This window comes from Lathamus discolor, chromosome 3 (assembly GCF_037157495.1).
Source record: "Lathamus discolor isolate bLatDis1 chromosome 3, bLatDis1.hap1, whole genome shotgun sequence".
Lineage (NCBI taxonomy): Eukaryota > Metazoa > Chordata > Aves > Psittaciformes > Psittacidae > Lathamus > Lathamus discolor.
In genome coordinates this window covers 148,562,315-148,585,760 of record NC_088886.1, presented here as the reverse complement: position 1 = coordinate 148,585,760, position 23,446 = coordinate 148,562,315, and the positions used below count along the sequence as shown (strand labels likewise).

Below are 23,446 nucleotides of genomic sequence, written 5' to 3'. Positions count from 1 at the left end.
CATAAATTAGCTGTCCCTGTGGTTTCAGTGCTCGGGTATGCCCTTGACAAAGCAGCCCTCACAGGGCTCTGTGCAGCCATCAGTTCCAAGCATTGCCTGCTTGGAAAGCTGGCAGCAATCCAGAGGGCAGGAGATTGATCTATGCACCCCCCCTTGCCGTGCACGTGCCCTCCTATGGGATAAGCCTTTGGAGTCACTGCAAAGCCCCAGTGGGCCAGGGAGCCTCATGGATGCCACACTGCATCAGGTTCCATCCCTTTGGCTTGAATTCACTTACACAAATAGGAAATGCATCCTGGTTTTGCAAGCATGGGAGACACACAGGGCCCATGAGTGGATGTGCTGGAGCTCCCCAGCTTCCTCAATGCACCATGGGCTGGGGTCCAGCCTCCCCAGGGAGCATCGCCCACCTCAGCTGTGATTTATGCTGGTGGATGGAAGTGACATCGGGGTATTTATTTCTCCATGGAAAGGTATCCCATATAACCAAAGGGCTATTCACAACACCAGCCCATCTCCCTAATTAAAAGCTGCAAGACTCTGAGCTCTGAGCGAGCGATCAATCCTCCCCGCACAATGCGCCCACAGAGACGTCTGCAGAATACGACCGACGCTGCTGAAGGCTTTGTTTCCCCCATTCCTCCTTCCCCAGGCATAAAGAGCTGTGATTGAGGAGCCCTGGTCATTGGAGGGAGCACTGGTTTTTATCAGATGGTAACGATGAGGCCATCGTGGAATCATTTAATAGCTGTCATTGAACGCATTGCTGGAGAGCAGACCTGGTTTGCGAACAGCCTGCCCTGGGTATAAATAAGCTGCGCTTTGCTGTAACGCAGCTGGTCGGGAGAATTAATGTTTTGTTTTCCATAACCTTTGTACTCTCCCTTCCTCTGCTACTATGGCAAAGCTCAAGGCGTGTGTAACTTGAGCGCTCCCGGGAAGAGGACGCACATCCCAACGCCTCACATGGATCCGGCAGTGGAGAGGCAGGAGCCCCGTGCTCCAGCTTTCCCAAAGCCACCGCCCTTCCATGTGGATATAACTCCCTACTTCCCAACAAACCCCACCAAGTGCTCCCAAGCAGACTCGCCTCTGTTGCATTTGTGCTGGAAGCGCTGCTGGAACAGCGTATGCTGGTAAGTGCAGGTCCAACAACACTGATATATTTAGCACTGCTGCATAACTTTCCATCCTTTAAAGGCCAGTTTTCCTCTTTCTTTTGTGCCCAGGGAATAGGACAAAAGCCACTCCAACCAGATGAACATCCGTATTAACAGAGGAACTGGAAGGTCATTGTGACAGTGGCCAGAGACACTTTTTAATGCTTTTATTAACCACGACACCTGATCCTAAGCAAACACTTCATCACTTGCATAATGCTGCGGTTGTTTCAATAGACCTTTCAGTCCCAGCACAAGGTGTGCGCTGTGCACGTGACTGAGCACAGGGAAAACTGAGCTTTCAGAGCAGACAGATGCTGGGGAGGCTTAGGAGGGAGCCCACTTCAGCAAGGACAGAGAGAAGGGCTTTGCCGTCATATGGTTCACATCTGGAATTTACAGGCATGATAATTTTATAACCCTCTCCTTGCAGTTTTGCAGCAATGCAATATCCTTCTCCAACCCAGCTGAGTCTATGATTCTCCCTCGCTCTCCGAGCCTGTGCTATGTTTTAATCGCTGCTGCAGGGACAGGGCTGCAAGCAGCATCCTCTGACAACTTTATGGGACCCCAAGACTGCACATTGTGTCGTACAAAAGGGAGCGGGAAGGTGGCAGAGCCAGTGAGGTGCATAAAGGCACTTGTATTTCAGAGGTATTAAAACATAAAGTCCTAAAATCAAAGAGGAATATCCGGTTTTAGCTTACTTCTGCACACAGCAAGTCTCTTTATATCTCATTCAGAGACTGTTCTGGTTGCTTTTATGGTATATATGAGCCTTTCTGCATAAAAGCCACTTTCTAGTGACTTTATGTATTTCTTTTCTGGTCGGAACCAAGAAACCTCTTACTCAACCAACATTTTTCATGTGTGCATCATACGCAAGGCTGTGAAATCACTGCAAGGAGGAGGCTCCCATGGCAGCAGGACTCAGTGCACTGGGACAGCCAAGAGCAAACCAATGTGAAAATCACCTCCAACCACAGCAGGAAATGTGGAAAAGATTAATCTCCTCTAACACTAATATCGTTACATGTCCACAGCCCCATCCCCAGCATGGTCACAGCTGTGTGCATGTTCCAGGCACTAAATCTGTGCGTGGACTCACAATCTGCCTAACCCCAAGCCTCAGCTATCATTGAGCTGAGCTTAGCCACACATTTGGAACCTAATCCCAAAGAAATTAAGAGCATTTCCTTGGGAGGCAACGCAGGTTTTGGCAACTGCTATTGAGTTTTAAGCATTTGAGAGTAATTGTTAATGCACAAAGAAACTGGAATGGAGAAGAACTGTCCCCAGGTTGGAGAGCAGTGTCGGTCTCCAACAGGTATCGAAAAGTCAGCCTTTGTCTAATGTGTCCCATGCAGATGTCAGCACCATCCCCAAAACACAGATACACACACATATACATGCATTAGAATTTATGCTACTCATTCTGAATGTCTGTTTCTCTGTTGATGAAGGAAATTCCTGTTCTTCTATTCATATGCCATTATCTTCCTTTAAAATCATGCATAAAGCAGGAAGACAGCTTGCTTCAATAGGAACTATTTATGGGCCTAATTTATAGGGTGCATTTATTCAGAAGACAAATTTTTGCTAGGCCTGGTGATGGATTAAGGTGAATCTGACCTAAAGACTCTGGATCTTCTCTCCTACCAGTTCCTGTCTCAGTAATTAAGAGGGATCTAATTATTCCTTGGAATTTAGCTATACAAAACTATGCTGAGGTCACTAAGTTTGCACTGAGCCACAGTGAGTCCATGGTTGATCTAAAACCTCATTTTCCCTGCTATGAACCTCTGTTTCATTTTATTGCTATTTGGGTTTATGAGAGAGGATAATGGAGGACACGGAAAACCCACTCTTGCCTCTGCCACGGGCACATCACTTCGCCTTCCATGAACTGGTTCTCCATTTGAAACACAAGAATAACAGTACTTGGCTCCTCTGTATGAACACTTTGATACTTCATTATGGAAAAGCCAGATAAAGGAGGGGGGTGTTTCCAGTCCCTTCAAGATTGACACGGATAAGATTCAAGTGATGGATGAATCTGTGGCCAAGCCCTAAAGCAGGGGTTGCGGGAGTCACAAACTGTTCAGGATGATGTCCTGGCCAGCTGGCAGGCATGAGTGGGTTTTGGCATCGACTTCAAGAACATCAGAGCTTCACCTTTCACATTGCAGGGCCTCATCTGTAAACCAGAAATAGAGGATTTTCTGTCTTTCCTCTCCCCAGTACAGTGTGCTGACAAAAGCACTCTCTGAGCATCACCTAAGCATACTTCAGGACCCCTTTTCCCACCTAGACATCCTTTGGACGTACTCTCTAGGTTCCAACATGCTTTAGAGATGTCTGAAGTGTCAGGATTACGATCACAAACCACTCTCCTTCCATCTGGTTCGCTTACTCCTGTCCAAACCCCTGGATCAGCATCAAATCGGTTTGTTCCCCCTGGACAGGGGAATGGGAGTAGCTGCTCCTGAGAGCAAGTACTTACAGTCGCTGCCTCCAAGGAACTGAGCTGCTGCCAGGAATTAAAGGTATCCAACCGTGCCTTCACAGAATCACAGAATCACAGAATCCCAAGGGTTGGAAGGGACCTAAAAAGATCATCTAGTCCAACCCCCCTGCAAGAGCAGGGTAACCTACAGTACATCACACAGGAACTTGTCCAGGCGGGCCTTGAATATCTCCAGTGTAGGAGACTCCACAACCCCCCTGGGCAACCTGTTCCAGTGCTCTGTCACTCTTACAGTAAAGAAGTTCTTCCTGATGTTAACGTGGAACTTCCTATGCTCCAGTTTACACCCATTGCCCCTTGTCCTATCACTGGATATCACTGAAAAAAGCCTAGCTCCATCATCCTGACACCTACCCTTTACATATTTGTAAACATTGATGAGGTCACCCCTCAGTCTCCTCTTCTCCAAGCTAAAGAGACCCAGCTCCCTCAGCCTCTCCTCATAAGGGAGATGTTCCACTCCCTTAATCATCTTTGTGGCTCTGCGCTGGACTCCTTCAAGCAATTCCCTGTCCTTCTTGAATTGAGGGGCCCAGAACTGGACACAATATTCCAGATGCGGCCTCACCAAGGCTGAGTAGAGGGGGAGGAGAACCTCTCTTGACCTACTAACCACTCCCTTTCTAATGCACCCTAAGATGCCATTTGCCTTCTTGGCCACAAGAGCACATTGCTGGCTCATGGTCATCCTCCTATCCACCAGGACCCCCAGGTCCCTTTCCCCTTCACTATTTTCCAGCAGGTCAACCCCCAACCTGTACTGGTACATGGGGTTGTTCTTCCCCAGATGCAAGACTCTACACTTGCCCTTGTTAAATTTCATCAAGTTTCTCCCCGCCCAACTCTCCAGCCTGTCCAGGTCTCGCTGAATGGCAGCACAGTCCTCTGGTGTGTCAGCCACTCCTCCCAGTTTTGTGTCATCAGCAAACTTGCTTACAGCCCATTTCAATCCTCCACCCTGGAAAAAGCTCGCTGTTCCTAAGGCAGGGCAAATCAAACTGTCAGTGACTGCTCCTTCAATACTTCCCTATGGAGTCCTCGTGGGAATCCCCTTCCTCCAGCCTCCAAAGGACCATGACCAACGCTTTGAGAGTCCCTGAAGGAGGTGGTGGCTTTGGCTGACAAGAGATGTCCAACCCATGCTCCAACAGGCCAAGCCTCTCCTTGCCCAAACAAATGAATCCCAACAAGCAGCCGCCCCATAAAGAGTTAAAGGGAAGAGTTCCCCTAACACTTCAGCATCACAAATCCTTCCTGTTAAAATAAATTATTCAGGAGAATATGTCATCCCCCATCAGCACCATCTGAGCTACATTTATAACAGTTCTGAGCACTGAACACGTTCTGTCATCCTATCAGTGATACCAAGGCTGTGAGACGAAGAAGGGGGAACAAGCGCACTATAGAACGTGAAAGACTGAGCTGCTTCCACTTAGTGGCCATGAAACACGTCCTGCCCGAGGCAGGGGAGAGATCAGTGGTGTCAGTTGTGTTGCAGAGGAGTAAAACACGCATCCTGACCTCAGGAATCGCAGGAACCACTTTATTTTCCCTCAAAACCGCTATCCTGCCCAATAGATAATTCACCCAACACCTTCCACAGTCTTAGATCTCATTCACTGTCAATGAATCCGCACTGTGACTCCATCAGATTTTTCCAGAGATAAGCTGGAATCAGGGTCTCTCCTAAAGGCTGCATGGATAGTAACTAAACAGTGTCTTCTGCTCCATGTCTCTAGGAATAATAAGAAAGGAGCACTTCTCTTTGTCCCAGATGTTAAAACAATCACCAATCTGCCCACTGACACCCATAATCATTTACTTAGGGCGAAGCATCCCTGCCCATGGCAGGGGGGTTGGAACTGGATGATCTTAAGGTCCTTTCCAACCCTCTGCTCTTGTGAGACCTCACCTGGAGCATTGTGTGCAGTTCTGGTATCCTCAACATAAAAAGGACATGGAACTGCTGGAACAAGAGGAGGCCACGAGGATGCTCAGGGCCTGGAGCACCTCCCGTATGAAGACAGGCTGAGGAAGTTGGGGCTGTTCAGCCTGGAGAAGAGAAGGCTGCGTGGGGACCTCAGAGCAGCCTTCCAGTACCTGAAGGGGGCCTATAGGGATGCTGGGGAGGGACTCTTCATCAGGGACTGTAGTGACAGGACAAGGGGTAACGGGTTCAAACTGAAACAGGGGAAGTTTAGATTGGATCTAAGGAGGAAATTCTTTCCTGTTAGGGTGGTGAGGCACTGGAATGGGTTGCCCAGGGAGGTTGTGAGTGCTCCATCCCTGGCGGTGTTCAAGGCCAGGTTGGATGAAGCCTTGTGTGGGATGGTTTAGTGTGAGGTGTCTCTGCCCATGGCAGGGGGGTTGGAACTGGATGATCTTGAGGTCCTTTCCAACCCAAACCATTCCATGATTCTATGGTTTATCTAAATCACATACACGTACAGAAAACTAATGTAACCAAACATGTTTACAAGCACCACAGGGAAGCAGATTTGAGCAGATTTGAACCCATGACACATCGGAGAACGCGTCATGAGTTCAGTGCCTGTGATGCCTGAATCGCCCATGTGCCTACAGCGTGGATATGACTATGTTGATACTTAGGGCACAGTAATCAAAGTCTTGCTTGTGCTTGTAAATACACTCTCTACTTTGAGAGGCAACACAGGGGAGGAGACTGCTCCATCCCCATGCCTTAGATTGTCTTCTGTGGTCAAACCTCTCTCCCCTCTTGGCGCGGGTGGAGAGCAAGAGTAAAGGATCCCTGATGGAGAGAACTCGTGATCTTTCCCTATCACTCTGCAAAACTCCAGTCCATCCCAACCATGTCCACCTGGCCAACATCTGCTCCAAAGTCTGCCATCCCTGTCCTGCCCCAGAACACGGAGGAGAGGAAGAAGGCCGAGTATCCCACAGGGAAGCTGTGTGGGGCAAGGTAACCCCAAGAGAAGAGCCCATGGCAGGGGGTTGAAGCTGGATGAGCTTTACGGTCCCTTTGAACCCAAACCATCCTGTCATTCTGTAAAGGTGCTTTGCTAACTGGTGGTTTTTCTAAGGCAGGCTAAGAAGTAAGAGGTGGCTGCTCAGGCCAATAGGACCAATAAGGAGGAAGAAAGAACCAAGATTTGGCAGGGGTTATGGAAAAAACGCAGTCTTTTGTTCATCTCTTAGAGGTGAAGAAGATTACGAGGCGTGAAAGCACTCTGGATGCCCACAGGCACTCCCACTATTCACCCTGGCATCTCCCTGGGACTTGAAAGAACCCTGCAATGCAAAGAAATGCTGCGGTCAGTTCTGAGTGGGCTCCATGACTGAGCAGCAGCAAAGGAAACCCTGCGTGCCCAGGCTGGAATGAAGAACATTCAAACACAAACAGGCTGAAGTATCGCTCGCAGCAGTCAAGGCCCCTGGGGAGAGGCAGGATGAACGTGTGCCAACACAGGGGTGGCTTCTGGGAGTTAAACACACACCCAGAGGAGAACCGAGTGATGCCACCAACCCCATGGAGCACAGTAAGGGCACCGCAGCCTGAGTGTACACCTGAACTGCAAGTTTGAGAGGTGACAAGGCTCTCTACCATGTGCAAAAGAGAACAGCAGCACCCTGCAATACAGCCACAACTCCATCACTGTTTCCATCCTGATTTAAGCTTCCTCAGCTGTCAAACAGCTCAACGCTCAACTCCATCACCTACGGCAGATAGGTTTCATTCGCCATGGACATAGAATCATAGAATCATAGAATAGAATAGTTAGGGTTGGAAAGGACCTCAAGATCATCCAGTTCCAGCCCCCCTGCCATGGGCAGGGACACCTCACACTAAACCATCCCACACAAGGCTTCATCCAACCTGGCCTTGAACACTGCCAGGGATGGAGCACTCACAACCTCCCTGGGCAACCCATTCCAATGCCTCACCACCCTTACAGGAAAGAATTTCCTCCTTAGATCCAATCTAAACTTCCCCTGTTTAAGTTTGAACCCGTTACCCCTTGTCCTGTCACTACAGTCCCTGACAAAGACATGAACATCCAAGTTTGTATCTCATAAACTTGGATGTGAGGAGGAGGAGCTGGCCCTGTGGTCAGTGACAGCACGCTTCAGGAAGGACCATCAGCATCCTGGAGGAACGCCATCCAACAGCAATCCACCATCCGGAGCAGAGCACGGAGGATACAAGTGTGGGCTCAGAGTCAGCTATTGTGTGGATGCACCTAGAGAGGAGCATTTGGTGGAATAAGGGTAAGGAGGCAAACAGGAAGCCTGAACCTGTTTGTCCAAGGACAGGGATTATAATAGCGCCTGTCTTTATAGCACACAATGGATGCTGCTGCAAGACTGTCACATGCTGGGGGGGGGAACATCTGGAGAAACATCTTTCTTTGGGATACCTGGGAGGGTGAGGAACCTTTATCTCATCAAGCGTGAGGTGGGCAGAGCACCAGGATGGAGAAGCAGGGCAAGGGTAAGGATGCAAGGGAATGGGGAGAGACAGCTGCTGGTTTTGGCAATGATGCTGCCTGAGGTATTGAGGGGTCACTTCCCTTCCATGCTTCCCACTCGTCCCATGGGAATACAGTTTGTTATCTGACAGTCAAGAAATAGAATCATAGAATCACAGAATAGTTAGGGTTGGAAAGGACCTCAAGATCATCCAGTTCCAACCCCCCTGCCATGGGCAGGGACACCTCACACTAAACCATCCCACACAAGGCTTCATCCAGCCTGGACTTGAACACTGCCAGGGATGGAGCACTCACAACCCCCCTGGGCAACCCATTCCAGTGCCTCACCACCCTCACAGGAAAGAATTTCCTCCTTAGATCCAATCTAAACTTCCCCTGTTTCAGTTTGAACCCGTTACCCCTTGTCCTGTCACTACAGTCCCTGATGAAGAGTCCCTCCCCAGCATCCCTATAGGCCCCCTTCAGGTACTGGAAGGCTGCTCTGAGGTCCCCACGCAGCCTTCTCTTCTCCAGGCTGAACAGCCCCAACTTCCTCAGCCTGTCTTCATACGGGAGGTGCTCCAGTCCCCTGATCATCCTCGTGGCCTCCTCTAGACTTGTTCCTTCAGTTCCATGTCCTTTTTATGTTGAGGACACCAGAACTGCACACAATGCTCCAGAGCAGAGGGGCAGGATCACCTCCTTCGCCCTGCTGGTCACGCTCCTTTTGATGCAGCCCAGGATATGGTTGGTTTCTGGGCTGCGAGCGCACACTGCAGCCGGCTCTTGTTCATTTTCTCATCAACCAACACCCCCAAGTCCTTCTCTGCAGGGCTGCGACCTTTTCCAGGAGCACTGAGTGGTGAATCAGCACCAGAATCTACCACAAGGAGTTAATTCTGTGCAGGACCCGGTACTGGTTATGGAACCTCCAACAGGAACTGTGCTGACCCTCTGGGTACTCTCTCAGGGCAGCTTTTTTGGGTTATATGAAACACTCCAATCCACTTCAACCGTTCAGAGATTGAGATGAGCTCTTAGGCAGAAGCTCTTCCATGTGAGGGTGCTGAGGCGCTGGCACAGGGTGCCCAGAGAAGCTGTGGCTGCCCCATCCCTGGCAGTGCTCAAGGCCAGGTTGGACACAGGGGCTTGGAGCAAGCTGCTCCAGTGGAAGGGGTCCCTGCCCGTGGCAGGGGTTGGAACCGGATGAGCTTTAAGGTCCCTTCCAACCCAAACCAGTCTGGGTTTCAGTGAATCTATGATTAAGCATCCCTGCAGCAGCAACTGGGAGTGGGGACCACCAAAGGTCCCCAGTGGAGAAGGATCCCAGACCTGGGTGACTGCTCAGGAAAAGCGATGCTCCGGTTCAGAGCACAAGGCCACTGACATAGGAAGGGTTAAGGGAACTGCAGCTCAGGCTTGTTTGCCCTGCGCATTAGACAGGGATAGTTTGCTGTGAACACACTGATCAGTATCTCCCAGCTGCCAGTTTAATCAGGATTAAGTGAGCAGCCAGTAATTTTGCTCTTTTCCAACAACATTTAGCCACTGTGTGCAAACGTTTCCTCTATCACAAACAAATGAAGCTCAGTATCATCTATCCAGACATCTTGAAGGGACTTACAAAAAGAAAACCCCAAAGCAAAACACTAACAAGAAGGGCCAAGACCAATAATCTGGCTTTAATTAGAAGTTTTCCAGCTCACAGAAGGATGGAGCAGTGGTGGGGTGTTTGCGCTGAGCCAAGGCATGCTTGCCTGCAGCACGCAGCGGGTGTCAGGATGAAGGCGGGATGGACACCTGCAAAGCCACCTTTGAGGTATTCAGGCATTCAAACACAGCACAAAGAAGCACCCAGGTCCCTAGCGCATCCCCAGCCCATGGGGGCTCCAAGGGCAACCAGAGCAGTGCCCCGGAGCAGAGACACTGCCCTGGTCTGCAGGGATCACACAGCCCCAGCCTGGTTTGTGTTGGAAGGGACCTTAAAGCTCCTCCAGCTCCAACCCCTGCCACGGGCAGGGACCCCTTCCACTGGAGCAGCTTGCTCCAAGCCCCTGTGTCCAACCTGGCCTTGAGCACTGCCAGGGATGGGGCAGCCACAGCTTCTCTGGGCACCCTGTGCCAGCGCCTCAGCACCCTCACAGGGAAGAGCTTCTGCCCAAGAGCCCATCTCAGTCTCCCCTCGGGCAGGTTCAAGCCATTCCCCTTGGCCTGTCCCTACAGGCCCTTGTCCCAAGCCCCTCTCCAGGTTTCCTGCAGCCCCTTTAGGCACTGGAGCTGCTCTCAGGTCTCCCCTTCAGGAGCCTTCTCTTCTCCAGGCTGCCCCAGCCCAGCTCTCTCAGCCTGGCTCTATAGGATGTGGCCAGACACGGAGGTCTCACCACAGCAGGAGATGAGGTTTGACTCCTCCAATGCAGTTTTAGTGCCGAGGAGGCAAACCCTGCAGCCCTGCAGCTCCCAGCGCAGCCCAGGAAACGCTTTAACACGCTGCTGGCACGGTCTGCACCCACAGGCACTCAATATTCACCTGTGTGCAAACCGCTCCTCTGCTGAAGCACATCCACCTTGAGCAAGGGGCGGCCACCCACACCGCGCACAGCAACGCATGCAAACACACTGAAGAGACTGAGCTTGCACTGCACCAGAGCTCTTTGGGACTGAGCTCCCCAGGCTACAGGCGACAGATGCTCGCAGATCCACCTCCAACCAACCACAGCACAACGGCTCTGAAGAGCCAGCTTCTGCCTCTTTGTCCTCTTCGCCCTAAAAAGCCTCTTATTCTCACCCATGGAGGAAGAGGACTCATCCTAGGAAGACGGGAAGCAGCACATGCAGAAGGCCAGCTCTGAGCTCTGTAAATCCCTTTCTCTGAGCTGTTCTGCCCATCATGAACTCACCAGAAGCTCTCTAAAGGAAGGCTGACAGACGGGGCTGGGCTTTCTTTCCAAGCTTCCTCTGAAATCACACTTGGCAGAGCAGCCCCTGTTGGAAAAGCATGGGAACATGCGTGGCAAGAGCTGCGCCCAGGCTGGAGCCCTCTTGGTCTTTCTAAGCCATCTGGGCTCTATTTAGCTTGCAGAATAGAGCCCTGTGAGGCCCAAATGAAAAGCCAGCTCCTCACCCATGGGTTCAGCTGGGGGCTGATGGCCGAGGCTGAAGCACTCACTCCTAAATCCTCCCCGTTAGCAGCAGGGAAAGGCCTTTGCCACCACAAAGGAAAACTCACACGACCCTTTCCCATTCTCCAGACCCCCGATTCCACTGCCTCATCCGGCTGGAAAACCTCTGCTACTCCTCCCCATCTGCTGGAAAAGCAGGGAGAGACCCAGTGCAGGCAGAGCTCAGGGAGCTGATGAGTTTCCCAGCGCTGGGTTATACAATTCTTCTTCAAGTCATCCAGTTCCAGTCCCTGCCACGGGCAGGGACCCTTCCACTGGAGCAGCTTGCTCCAAGCCCCTGTGTCCAACCTGGCCTTGAGCACTGCCAGGGATGGGGCAGCCACAGCTTCTCTGGGCACCCTGTGCCAGCGCCTCAGCACCCTCACAGGGAAGAGCTTCTGCCTAAGAGCTCAGCTCAGTCTCCCCTCGGGCAGGTTCAAGCCATTCCCCCTTTGAGAGCTTTACAAACATTCAGGAACTGAATCCCTCAGCACTCCCGGGGTACAACGTAAACCACCTGGGACACCCACTGAGGCAGGTTTAGAAGTCCCAACAACTCCTTCATCTCCTTTACTGTGCAGGAAACTGAGGCACTGCGGGAGCCCAGCCTAACTTGAACGCCTGATGTCGGGCGATGCATCCGCATGCAGAAATCATCTACAGGTTTTACTTTTCTTTTTGCAAATCAGATTAAAGCATTACGAGGCTGATCCCCTTCCAGACAGCTTCGTTGGCTGCTTTACCTTTCAACACTTGGATTCTGCCCACAGAAAACACCCCCGGTGTCTTGCAGGAACTGGACCATCCGCCTGCATGTGCTCAGACACACACACAGAGCCCTGAAAATGGCAACAACAAAGAAGTATTGCCCACAGAAACAAAAATTCCCTTTGGATAGTAAAGCTGTTATATAGAATATATACTTACTACTGCACAACTACACATGTGGGCAGCTCTAAGGGGCATTGCCCTTGATTATGTGGAAGCAAAAAAGAACAAAATCATCAGCAGCTACATTATCCTCACAGCCTATTATCACAGTGTAATCTTATTAAAGACAATTCGTGCTGGTGCAGTCTCTTACCTTCGCCACTGACAGAAGAGCCACGTGGTGGATTTCTGAGTGCGCAGAGATAATGAAATTACAGGGAATTATGCAGCCCTCCTATGGAAAAAGGAGCATATTCCATCCCTTTGAGGAGGGATACTGGGTTTTTTCTCAGGGAGGAGAAACCAGTGCTACTTGGTTCTGAAGCACAAAGGGTCTATTCATCAGGAGCTGCAAACAAGAGATTCTGGAGAAGATCTAGGGGTTCCCAGTGCAAAAGGGCACAGCTTGCTGCCATGGCTTGTCCGATAGCCAGTGTGCTTGCTGGCTTCATGGGCACTATCACATCACTCAGTGTCAGTGTGTGGACCTGCCACCCAGCAACGTGTGGACCTGATGCAGCTTGTGCTGTCCTTCCGCTGATGATCCCTTCCCTGCTCCCAAGCTGATGGAACACCTTGGTACATCACTCAGAGAGCTCGCTCTCTGTGAACATCCCTGTGATGGGCCCCACTTGGCTGACAGCACTGAGTGAACTCCATCACTCTGGCTTCTCCATGGCTCAGTGTCCAGCCGTGGCTGTCCCTGTGAGTTTTGGCTGTGCTACACCAAGATGCTGCAATGAAGCAGCAGGGCATGGAAATCCCACCTGGGTCTGGGTAATGATGAGGGCAAAGGATGGCAGAAGAGCCCAGGCATAACAGAAGGCCAAAGCAAGCTGTCAGCAGATGGTGGGGAGCAGACCTGGCCACTTTGCACCAAAAAACTCCTGTTCCCTTGGTCCGGACAATTCCCAGCACAAACATAGCCTGGAGCAGACTGGATGGAGCAGCCCTGAGGAGAAGGACTTGGGTTCTTGGTTGATGAGAAGCTCCCCATGACCCAGCTTCAGTGTGCGCTTGAACCCAGAACCTGCCTGTGTGCTGGGCTGCACCCCCAGAGCGTGAGCAGCAGCTGGTCATGAGTTTGGGACACCCAATATGGAGCTTGCAACCTGATTTAAGCACCAGCAGCTTAAGGGAGAAAGGCCTCACATCCCCCCTCTCCTGCTGTGAAGCACATGCAATTAGAAGTTTTCTGTAAATATTAATTACAGTGGACTTAGCTAATGACCATGGATCTTTTAACTGCATTAAGTTTCTAAGTGTAATAAACTTAACTGAAGTATGGATTAGTCTTGTTCTAATTAAGCCAAAAGCGTGTAACGTGTATTAGCCATCAGAAAGAGTTTTAACGGCTGTTTGGGGTCAAATTGATGAAAATACTAATGTGTTGTCCAAAGCTTGCAGCTCAGTTAAGATTCTTCAGCTGAGTGGAATTCATGTGACTTCAAATGATGCATCCAGATGAGATTTTCTTGTGTGCTTTATATTCAGAGTAGCTGGAATATAGATCAGGACCATTACTTCCCTGCTGCCCTCCAGTTATAAATCCTGACTTCCTCAGTCCCTTCCAATCCTGTGGCGTGGGGAAGAGCTGAGGAAAGCTGGAACTGCTTGGTGCAAGTGCATTTTGCACATCACTGCAGTAAGAGCTGGGCCATTTGCTACCCTGCTCTTGCACACAAGGTGTAGAGCAGGGAGGCCATCATTATCTTGCAATAGATATAGAGAGGAAACCACACATATTGCTACCAGCAGCCAAGGAGAAAAGATGTTTAGTACATAGGCAGCAGCCAAGCAATGCTCTGATCAGAGAAGTAAAGCAGAGCTCAAGAGACCCCAGGGTTGAAATGCCAGGAGGCCTGGAGGTGAGGACTGAGAGGGGAAGGGTTTGCATCTCCTGTCTGTGCCGTGCTGCAGCTTCGCTTCTCGCCTTTGCAGCCCTAGGAGGAACTGACCTACTTTAATCCAGCTTCTCAAGGCCAAATGAAGAGGGGATTTGGAACCAGGACATCTGCCCTGGAAAGAGCCGGACTTCATTTCTTCCACTCCTCTGGCAGCACCCGTCTCTGCACTTCTTTAAGATAAAACACGCAGCCCTTTCTTTCTTCTGGATGCTGCCTGAGGCAGGAGAAAGCGTTTGCTGCAGGTGATGTCTTCACCCAGCTCCCACCAGAAGTGACACGTTTGCTCTCCAAGCACCAAGCGTTTTCAAGTCACTATGATCCCTTTTCTCCCAGCCACGTAGAGTCTTTAGCAACCTTTCCTGTTTCTAAACCACCTGGAGATGCTTGGGTGGACACAGGGGAACAAGGTCCCAAAAGCGCCGGGCAGACCTGGACAGTTAAAGCACTGCCAGGCTGGTGCATCATCTATTTAGATGGGGTGCCAGGGTCTGTGTTGTGAGGAACAGCTTGGGAAACCACTCTCTAACCTGGCTTGCCCTGGACAGACAGCAGGAGGTGATGCGAGCATTGGAAATGTGCATCTCCCTTCTGGTCTCTGGGCCATGAGGAGTGGTGAAGGGGCTCTGCAAGAGCAGCAGTTGCTCACAGGCAGGGCTGGGGAGGAAAACGTGTGAGCTCAGGAAGAGCTTGTGGTTATGAGTCAAGGTGTCACAAAGCAGCGTGAGAGGTGACACTTCGACCAGTCTGAACCAAAGGCTTCCTGCCATCAAAACACCTCCTTCGAGTCACGCTGAAGGCTCAGCACAGCCACATACCAACACCTCTCCTCCAACCCACCGGGATGTGCAACTTGCTGCAACAGTTCTGATGGTGCTAAACCCTCCTGGTCTTGGTGGCACAGCACCTACATCGGCACACCCACAGCTATGCTCGTACCACTTCCATCACACCATGATAAGGCCTTTTTGATGGTGTTTTACAGCAGCTTATTAGCATTTTTATGGTCACCTCTCTCATCTCAAATAACTGCCTGGATGGGGAGTGAGGGGTCAACAGAGCCTTCTCAACCCTCCTGACACCACTGCAGAGCCCTGCCACGGCAGTGTCACAACATCTGTGAGCTCTTCAGTTCCAGGATAATCCCATTCTAGACAGCATTAACTGGCCACGTTAACCCAGTTAGCAACTGGTGTTTACCCAGTATACCGAGTCATCGATGGTGCACACCCGAACGTGCATTAATACAGGGAGGAGATTTTACACTTGAATTTGGAAGCTGATTTAGAATCAGGCCTGCCTGCCTGATGTAGAAGTCCATGGTACGAGTTTATAAGCAAGGCAGAGAGGCTTTTGGCTATTGTAACCATCACCTCTGAGAAGAGAGATACCCAAGTAGAGAGGAGATAACGCCGAGGGGATACTGAAGGGAATAAACCTAATTACGGGCCTATTGGGTTGCCAAGAGCTGGAGGGACACAAGATGCTGTAAGGTGAGCACATTAGCATAAGATCACATCACTTGTGCTGGCAGCCCCAGAAGGGAGGGAGCCTGCAGCCAGAAGCAGCCATGTGCAAACAACCGAACACTGCAAATTCCTTGGGAAATAAAGACAGGGTCAGGATAAGGAAAAGATGATTCAAAAGACCAAAGCCTTGAAGTGAGAGGAAGCTGCTGGGAGTTTCTACTCAGCATCCAGCATATTTCTGTGCATACAAGACATTCTCTAGCAAGGACTAGGCATGATCGCAGGAGCACACCGCAGCTGAGCATCCTGAATAGAACTGATCTGATTTACTGAGGAAACTACAGATACCTTCCTCCAAAAGCCACAGATTTTGCTGCAGAGCTTTCTGTGTGATAAATCCCATTAGCGATGGGATTTGCATGGTGAGATGAGGAGAGGTAAAGCGGGGTTAAGGAAAAGATAACACAGATGCTACTTCACAGCCCCAGCTGATTTTCATTCAATTCTTGTATTAGATAAGGAGTCTTCCATTGGGTTTTTTGTAAGAACAGTAATGTGGGCCATTCAAAGGGCAATAATACACCTTCTCATGGCTAAAGTCACCTGCTTCCATACCATACAGCCTCAAGGAGCAAAGCATGGAGTGGCTTCAACAACTGCTGCCAAACTCAGTCTCCTCCCTGAGACCTTTCTTGGCTCCAGCTTTGGGGCTGACAACAGGACAGGATGACTTTGTGTGAAGCCCTTACGTGCCAATTGCATCTTGTACTATCAATGGATTATGCTGAGAAGCAAGCAAGAGCAATTCTAGTCTGTATTAGGGCTGGTTCAGGGGGTTATGGTGAACACCAAACCCCACACAGATCCAGTAAGGGACAGATTAAGGCTTTGTTAAAGCTGAGCTTTAAGAGCTTCACTGAAAACAAATGAGCTGAAAAATACCTTAGAAGTGTTTAACAGAAGTGCAGCAACCATGGGTGGCTGTTCCCACAGCCCCTTAAACTAGAGATTGAACACAAGGAAAAGAAACAACAGAGCAAAGAAAGGGAAATCCACTTTAGCGGAGATTGAATTTACACATTTACATACCACAAAAAGCAACCAGAGGCATCTCACAAGCTAAAACGAGCTCCTCTTTCCCAAAGGTGTCAGGTATGATCATCTGTGACACAGGAATGAGAGCTGATGTGCCCTTTACTAAAATGCTGGAATTAAAGGTTCTTTCGGGCAAGTTTGTATAAAGCAAAGTGAGCAGGAAAATCCCAGCCCCTTACAACAAACCTCTGCCATCTCCTAACGCACGTAAGGAGGGAGGTGGAAACCTCTCTGAGCACAGCTCTGTCCTCGCGCATCCTTGTGCTCTCGATGGGGCTCTGAACCACTGCCCGCCCCTCACTGTAGATCCCTGGCACAACTACATAGGAGGTTTTGGTGTTAATCTCTGCCAAATCTCTGCCAAATCTGGTTCAAATCGGGCTGTAAAGCAGCATCCTCCCAGGGCCCGGCGCTCCTATGCTCCAGGCAGGTAACATGCTGCCTTCACTGAAACAAGTAAGTGAGTTCCAGACTTCCCCAAAACCAATGACCAAACCCATGAAACACGAGGTGAGCCCCTTCAGTGCATGGGACAGCAGCTGAATCCTTTTGTGAGCCAAACAACAAACTCACTTGCCACCCTTATGTGGCCTCAGCACAAAACCAAGCCCTTCTGGCCTTTCTGTTCCCTGGCAGTGCTCAAGGCCAGGTTGGACACAGGGGCTTGGAGCAAGCTGCTCCAGTGGAAGGGGTCCCTGCCCATGGCAGGGGTTGGAGCTGGACGAGCTTTAAAGCCCCTTCCAACCCAATCCATTCCATGAAACTATAACATGTACATATGGATGATGTGGAAACTAGACAAGGATAACTCAAAATGGAGCTGCTTCCCTGTGGCTTTTGCAGAGCACAGGATCCTTTTAGCTCTTCCCATCAGACAGACTTTGCCCCGTGCATGGGACAAGGCTTCCTGCCCTGTGATGGAGAGGATCCGCTCTCCCTGCCCCAGCCAGCCCCTGGCTCTGTGGAACCCAGAATGCAGGATTTGGTTACATGACTATAAATGGTGAATTGCATGGGCCAGGAAGGGTTATTTATTTATTCCTTCATTCCTCAGTGCATGCAAAGCCAAACTGTGCCTGTCTCTTGGGACTGCATTTGAGAGTTAAAGGCTACGGACTGGTCACTAGGGTGAAGTCCCCAGGTACTGTCAAGCAGGCTGTTTTATTGGGCAAATAAGCCTTCCTGAAGTTACGAATCACAGACTCCTGGCTTTCAAAAGCAAAGCTGCTATTCTCACCCAGGAAACCCATCAAGTATTTCCTTGCTTTCACTCTCGTCCAGGTTCAAATCAGTTGTCCACATACCGAAGGTTCAGTTCCAGCTCAAGGACAGAAGCCCCCCAAACCCTCGCACTGCTTCCCAGACCGCAACAGGTCAAATCCTGCCTGCTGCTGGCTGCAGCCAAGGTTACCTTGAGCAGGTGGGGAGTGAAGAGTCAGGCCCAGCATATGTAATGGTATCTATGGCCTGGTTTCTTTGAATTCACAAATAGATGAACCCCGCAGGAAGGAATTCCAGTCCTTTCCTTTCAGTTGAAAATAGATCCATAAAACCTTGCTAAGTCTATTGGCGAACGCAGGCACTGGGAGGCAGCTTAAATACGCTTCCCAAGGGCAGGGTATGCTACGATCGTTACATTTAAAAGTCACCGGGGTCTAAGTTTAGAAATGAAAACTACACGCACATTCCCTGCTCCTAAACTTCACCAGGGACCCACCTGCTGCTCCTGACCTCCTTCTGCTAATGCAGGGAATTCGATTTTGGAAGCATTCCCAAAGAACAGAAATAACTGTAAGTCAATGATCAGATTTTAAATGCAACGTGTCAATGCCGGCAGAGCGGAGCGTCCAGATGTGATAAACCTGCTGACCATGGGAATTCCTACACATGGGAGTTGAGACTCATAGAATCCTGGAATGGTTTGGATTAAAGGGACCTTAAACCTCATCCAGCTCCAACCCCTGCCACGGGCAGGGACCCCTTCCACTGGAGCAGCTTGCTCCAAGCCCCTGTGTCCAACCTGGCCTTGAGCACTGCCAGGGATGGGGCAGCCACAGCTTCTCTGGGCACCCTGTGGGCCTCAGCACCCTCACAGGGAAGAGCTTCTGCCTGAGATCTAACCTGACCTTCCCCTGTTTCAGTTTGAACCCATCACTCCTTGTCCCATTGCTACAGTCCCTAATGAAGAGTCCCTCTCCAGCATCCCTATAGGCCCCCTTCAGGTATTGGAAGGCTGCTCTGAGGTCCCCACGCAGCCTTCTCTTCTCCAGGCTGAACAGCCCCAACTTCCTCAGCCTGTCTTCATACGGGAGGTGCTCCAGTCCCTGATCATCCTCGTGGCCTCCTCTGGACTTGCTCCAACAGCTCCATGTCCTTCTTATGTTGAGATTGGGATTTCTTCATGTCCAGTAGGTCAATGACCTCCAACAACCATCAGGTCTATTCACAGTTTATAAAGAAAGAAAAAGCAGCTGAATAGCCTTTTCCTACTATGCAGGGCACTATATATGCAAAAATTATATATACCTATAAAAAGTATATACAGAAAATGACATTCAGACATCAAAACCAGCACCTGAAGGTCTATAATGGTTTTTGTTCAGCTGCTTTAAGGAGCTTGGGGTTTTTAAGGAATCTCTGCTCTAGCACTGTAGGGAAATGACTGTGGGGACAGAGGGATGGGGAGCTGTGAGCTGCTTCAGGAAGAGGAACTCACTGTCTTTGATGCCATCTACTGGAAAGGTGGCTCCACGACCTGCTGCTCTGCTGGGGACCACTAAATTATGGCCTTCTCCGATGAGCAGCTGGATGCTGTAAGCAGGGTGCAGGCTTGGAAAGTGCATCCTGCAAAGTGATGCTCCGCAGGATCCATAGATGCTGTGGGACTTCCTACAGTGCAGTGAGGTTTTCAGAAACATGGTGTGCTGTGAGCCCATTAAAACCAGGCAGGAAGGCAGAGCCCAAGGAATGAACACTGCCACAGGAAAAGAGGGCAAGGAAGAGGAACACCTGGCTGTAAGGTTCAATCTAGAGGAGATTATGGCCCTCCTATAGGGAAAGGAAGGATATAGCAGCCAGTTAAGGGAGGAAGGGCTTCCTTCACTTCCAGCTACAGCCCAGTATGGATACAAGTCTCTGCAATGAAAGCTGGGCTGCTGCCCATGAATGAAGGAGAAACAAGATTTGGAAGGTAGGTCTGAAATCCCTGGCATTTTCCCAAGAGGATGGACCAAACTTGGTCCAGTCACTCCACAGCACCAAGTTTTCCTCCCTCCCTCCCCATGTGCTTCCCAGTGTACCACACAGGCTCATGACAGGAAGAGCCAGGCTCATTCCACATTGCAGTTTCACTGATGCTGACACTGCTGTCAGATGCCACACTCTGCAACACTGGCACTGCCTGCAGTACCCAAACTACTGGAGGATGCTCTATGCAAACACTCTGCAAGACAAAGAAACAACGCCGGGGTGCCTTTTTGAGCTGTTGCTGTTTTAGGAAGGTGTAACTACCATATTTACCTCCTTATTCAGTGTTTCTTTGTGCCTTTTCTTTAAGAACACCAGCAGGTAAGACCCAGACTAGTCCAGGGTTGGGTTTTTCCTGTCCCAGGAATTACAATCTGAAGATGGGAAATCCCTACCAAGTGTCCCAACTCCATGGCACGTGCTGGCTCTGGATGTGGAGCCAGCACTGACTTGGAAAGCAGGCACAGCAATCTCAGTATAAAGGACACTTCTCCCACATTGTCTTCTGAAAGGAGCTTGACAACACAGCGACAGCCCCATGGCTTTCTGGAGACAGTGGAATGTCTTATCCATAAGAGTCTGGCTACTCCAGGGAGTAGACACCCAGCCCTGACTCCTCCTGTGGTTTTACAGTCACATCGTGCTGAGCCTTTGGGAAGGCTCTCTTTCCTCTTGCTGTGTAAAAGATCCAGAAAACAGGCTTCGCTCCCTCCAGCTTTCCATTGAAATCTGCCACGGAGATCTGGATCCATCCAACAAATGGGACTGACTGAACTCCATCACACCGTCAAGGATTTCCATAGACGTACATCCTATACCTTTGCAATACAGAGATCTGGCCAAATCCCCACCGAGTAATTGCTATAGAAAACTGCTGTTCTGCTGACTAGCCCATCTTCTAGGAGTTTCCTATAAAGAAGCAGCTCCTGGATTTACCGGCAATCACGCACTTCCCAGATGATGACCACTTGGGATCCAGTTAGTTTGCTAGCCAGTCGAGACAGCGCTGAATACAGAGGCAGGCTGTGCTTTATCCAGTCTCAGCCACACACTGTACCACAGCCCTCACATTCCATACAGGAATACTAAGGCAAGACTAACACTTGTGGTTGCTTCTTGCTTGTTGTCACCTCCTGCCACTTGAGTGGCTGATCCCATCAACATCACCTCACAGGCTGCCTGGAGAAGAGGAACAGCCAGTAATGGAGTTAGGGAGCACCGGAAAGGCCAGGCAGAAATGGGAAGGATGCTGCCACTTACTCTTGTGTGTAAGTTGTTTCTTGTCTCCGCTGCTTGCAGGGCCCTTGCACAGGGATACAAGATGGGGTTTCCCTCCAGCCACTCTCACAGGACTCCGGATTTTTCCATTCAGAAAACGTTCCTGGATACAAACCCATGTGGCTGTGGGTGTGCTGGAAGCATAAAGGGGCCCTGGAGCACAGGCTGGGCTGGTCCAGCTCTCCGCTTCCAGATTCCTTTCCACCTACAGAGCCCACTTATGGTTTGGGCTGCTTTTCCCCCAAACCTCTCCCTACACCCTTCCCTTAGCACAGCCTCATTCCTCAAATGAATGAGGAATTCATTGCAATGAGGCTTGCAACACAGCCTCAGTCCTCAGACAGAGTCAGGAGGGACAAACCAACCCATCACTGGGGCACTGGGCTTTACAGCATCCTGGTCAGAAAAGCCTGGATTTTCCTGGAAAGGGATGTCCCCACAGCATCCAAAGGGAATGCGAATGGCTCGGTTACCAGCAGCAAGGAGGTCCCTACTCAGTAACTTCAAGGGAAGGAGAGTGGAAGTGCACACATGGGGCACGATGCCAGTGTTAGAGAAGGGATTGGGGGAAGTTTTCCATTGCCCTGGTTTGCCCAGAGCCACCCAGAGCTGATTTGTGCCCCCCAGGACATGTCACCCTTCATGACAGCAGTGACCCACAGCCAGGCAGGGACAGACACCGGGACCTGAGCTGCAGGAACTGGGAGCTGCAAAGCTGTTTACCCATTCCCATCAGATCCAGTTGCTCCTTTTGATCCAGGAAGCATCTGTGTGGATGAAACTACGCTCTGCATTATTATTCAGTGTGGGTAAGCCCTAAACGTTTATATGGCAAACTCCACTGCTTCCTCTTAATTGTGTTTTGCTTTTGGTAACAGGCTGTGCTTTGGCAGGGACAAAGCCCTTGGGAATGGCCACATTAGTGCACAAGGGTGTGGGAGGAGGGTGCCAGAATTCTGAGCTACAGGATGCATGCTGCAGACGGTGCAAGGCATCGATGGAAGGCAAAGAGGTTACTCTGTCCCTCCTCTGTGACCATCCTATTCAACATCTCCTTACTGTCCTTCCCAAAACCTTCCAAAAGCCTCACCTAGCAACTTCTGACATGAAAGCGAAGGAATAACTTCAGTTATGAGATTAAAATGGTACCAGTTAAAAGGCGTCATGATCCTGAGAGATATTGAGTGATCTGAGTATCTGAAGGGGGCCTATAAGGATGCTGGGGGGGACTCTTCATTAGGGACTGTACTGACAGGACAAGGGGTAACGGGTTCAAACTGAAACAGGGGAAGTTTAGATTGGATATAAGGAGGAAATTCTTTCCTGTTAGGGTGGTGAGGCACTGGAATGGGTTGCCCAGGGAGGTTGTGAGTGCTCCATCCCTGGCAGTGTTCAAGGCCAGGTTGGATGAAGCCTTGGGTGGGATGGTTTAGTGTGAGGTGTCCCTGTCCATGGCAGGGGGTTGGAACTGGATGATCTTGAGGTCCTTTCAACCCAAACTATTCTATGATTCTATGAAAACACCCTCCCAAGGCGCAGCATGAATCATGTCACAGTGGGTTTCGTAGCTGAAAGCAATCCCAGGTCAGGAATTCCAGAAAGCCTCTGCCTCTTGTGACTGGCATGTGCAATGGGTTAAAAGTAACAGAAAAAACAGGAAGGAAGCCACATGTGGGAGTTGCAAAACCTTTTTCAACTCTTCAGCAGTGATGGGAAAGGCTCCCAACAGCTTGGGATGGAGAAGGACCAGACCTGCACGAGGAGGCTGCCATGGGCAGAGGGCACGCTCCCCCATTCATGGCCACACCACAGCTGGTGCACAGCTGGCAGCAAGAGCCAGCAGCCACTCCTAACCCTGCCTCCTGCTCCCAGATACCCACTGGTCCAAGTTCTGCCAAGGCTGCAGCAGGACCAGTGAGATACAAAGACCTTAGGAAGCGGGTTGGAACTGGATGAGCTTGACGGTCCCTTCCAACCCAAACCACACCAGGATTCTGTGATTCTAACGTGCATCACCCACTGAGGCGAGGGGCAGGCAGGGATGGCAGCAGTGGAGCTGGGAATATGGAACTGTACCGATACTGCTTCAGCAACCAGGGCACTGAGGCTTCCTGAAACACCCCCAAAAACCATTCAAACCCCTCTTCCCCTCCTGCGTCCTCAATTACCCAACCCATCATGGAGCTTGTGGCCTTACGAGGGAAAGCGTAGTGGTACCGGTGACAACG

General features: G+C 50.4%; 1 protein-coding gene across 4 annotated transcripts in view; it reads right to left on the bottom strand.

Annotated features, from left to right (window-relative positions):
- The window catches only part of LHPP (phospholysine phosphohistidine inorganic pyrophosphate phosphatase), an 80,947-nt gene that overhangs the window by 16,163 nt on the left and 41,338 nt on the right, over window positions 1-23,446 (bottom strand). Inside the window, exons 7-8 of one of the 4 annotated variants that reach the window (XM_065672442.1) lie at window positions 12,040-12,135; window positions 11,036-11,120 (exon numbers count right to left, since the gene is read on the bottom strand). The exons of 2 other annotated variants lie outside the window; for them this stretch is intronic. In XM_065672442.1, the coding sequence (XP_065528514.1) occupies window positions 11,036-11,120; window positions 12,040-12,135 (181 nt within the window). The remainder of the gene's footprint in view (window positions 1-11,035; window positions 11,121-12,039; window positions 12,136-23,446) is intronic. One more of the 4 variants, XM_065672443.1, reaches the window with a different exon arrangement.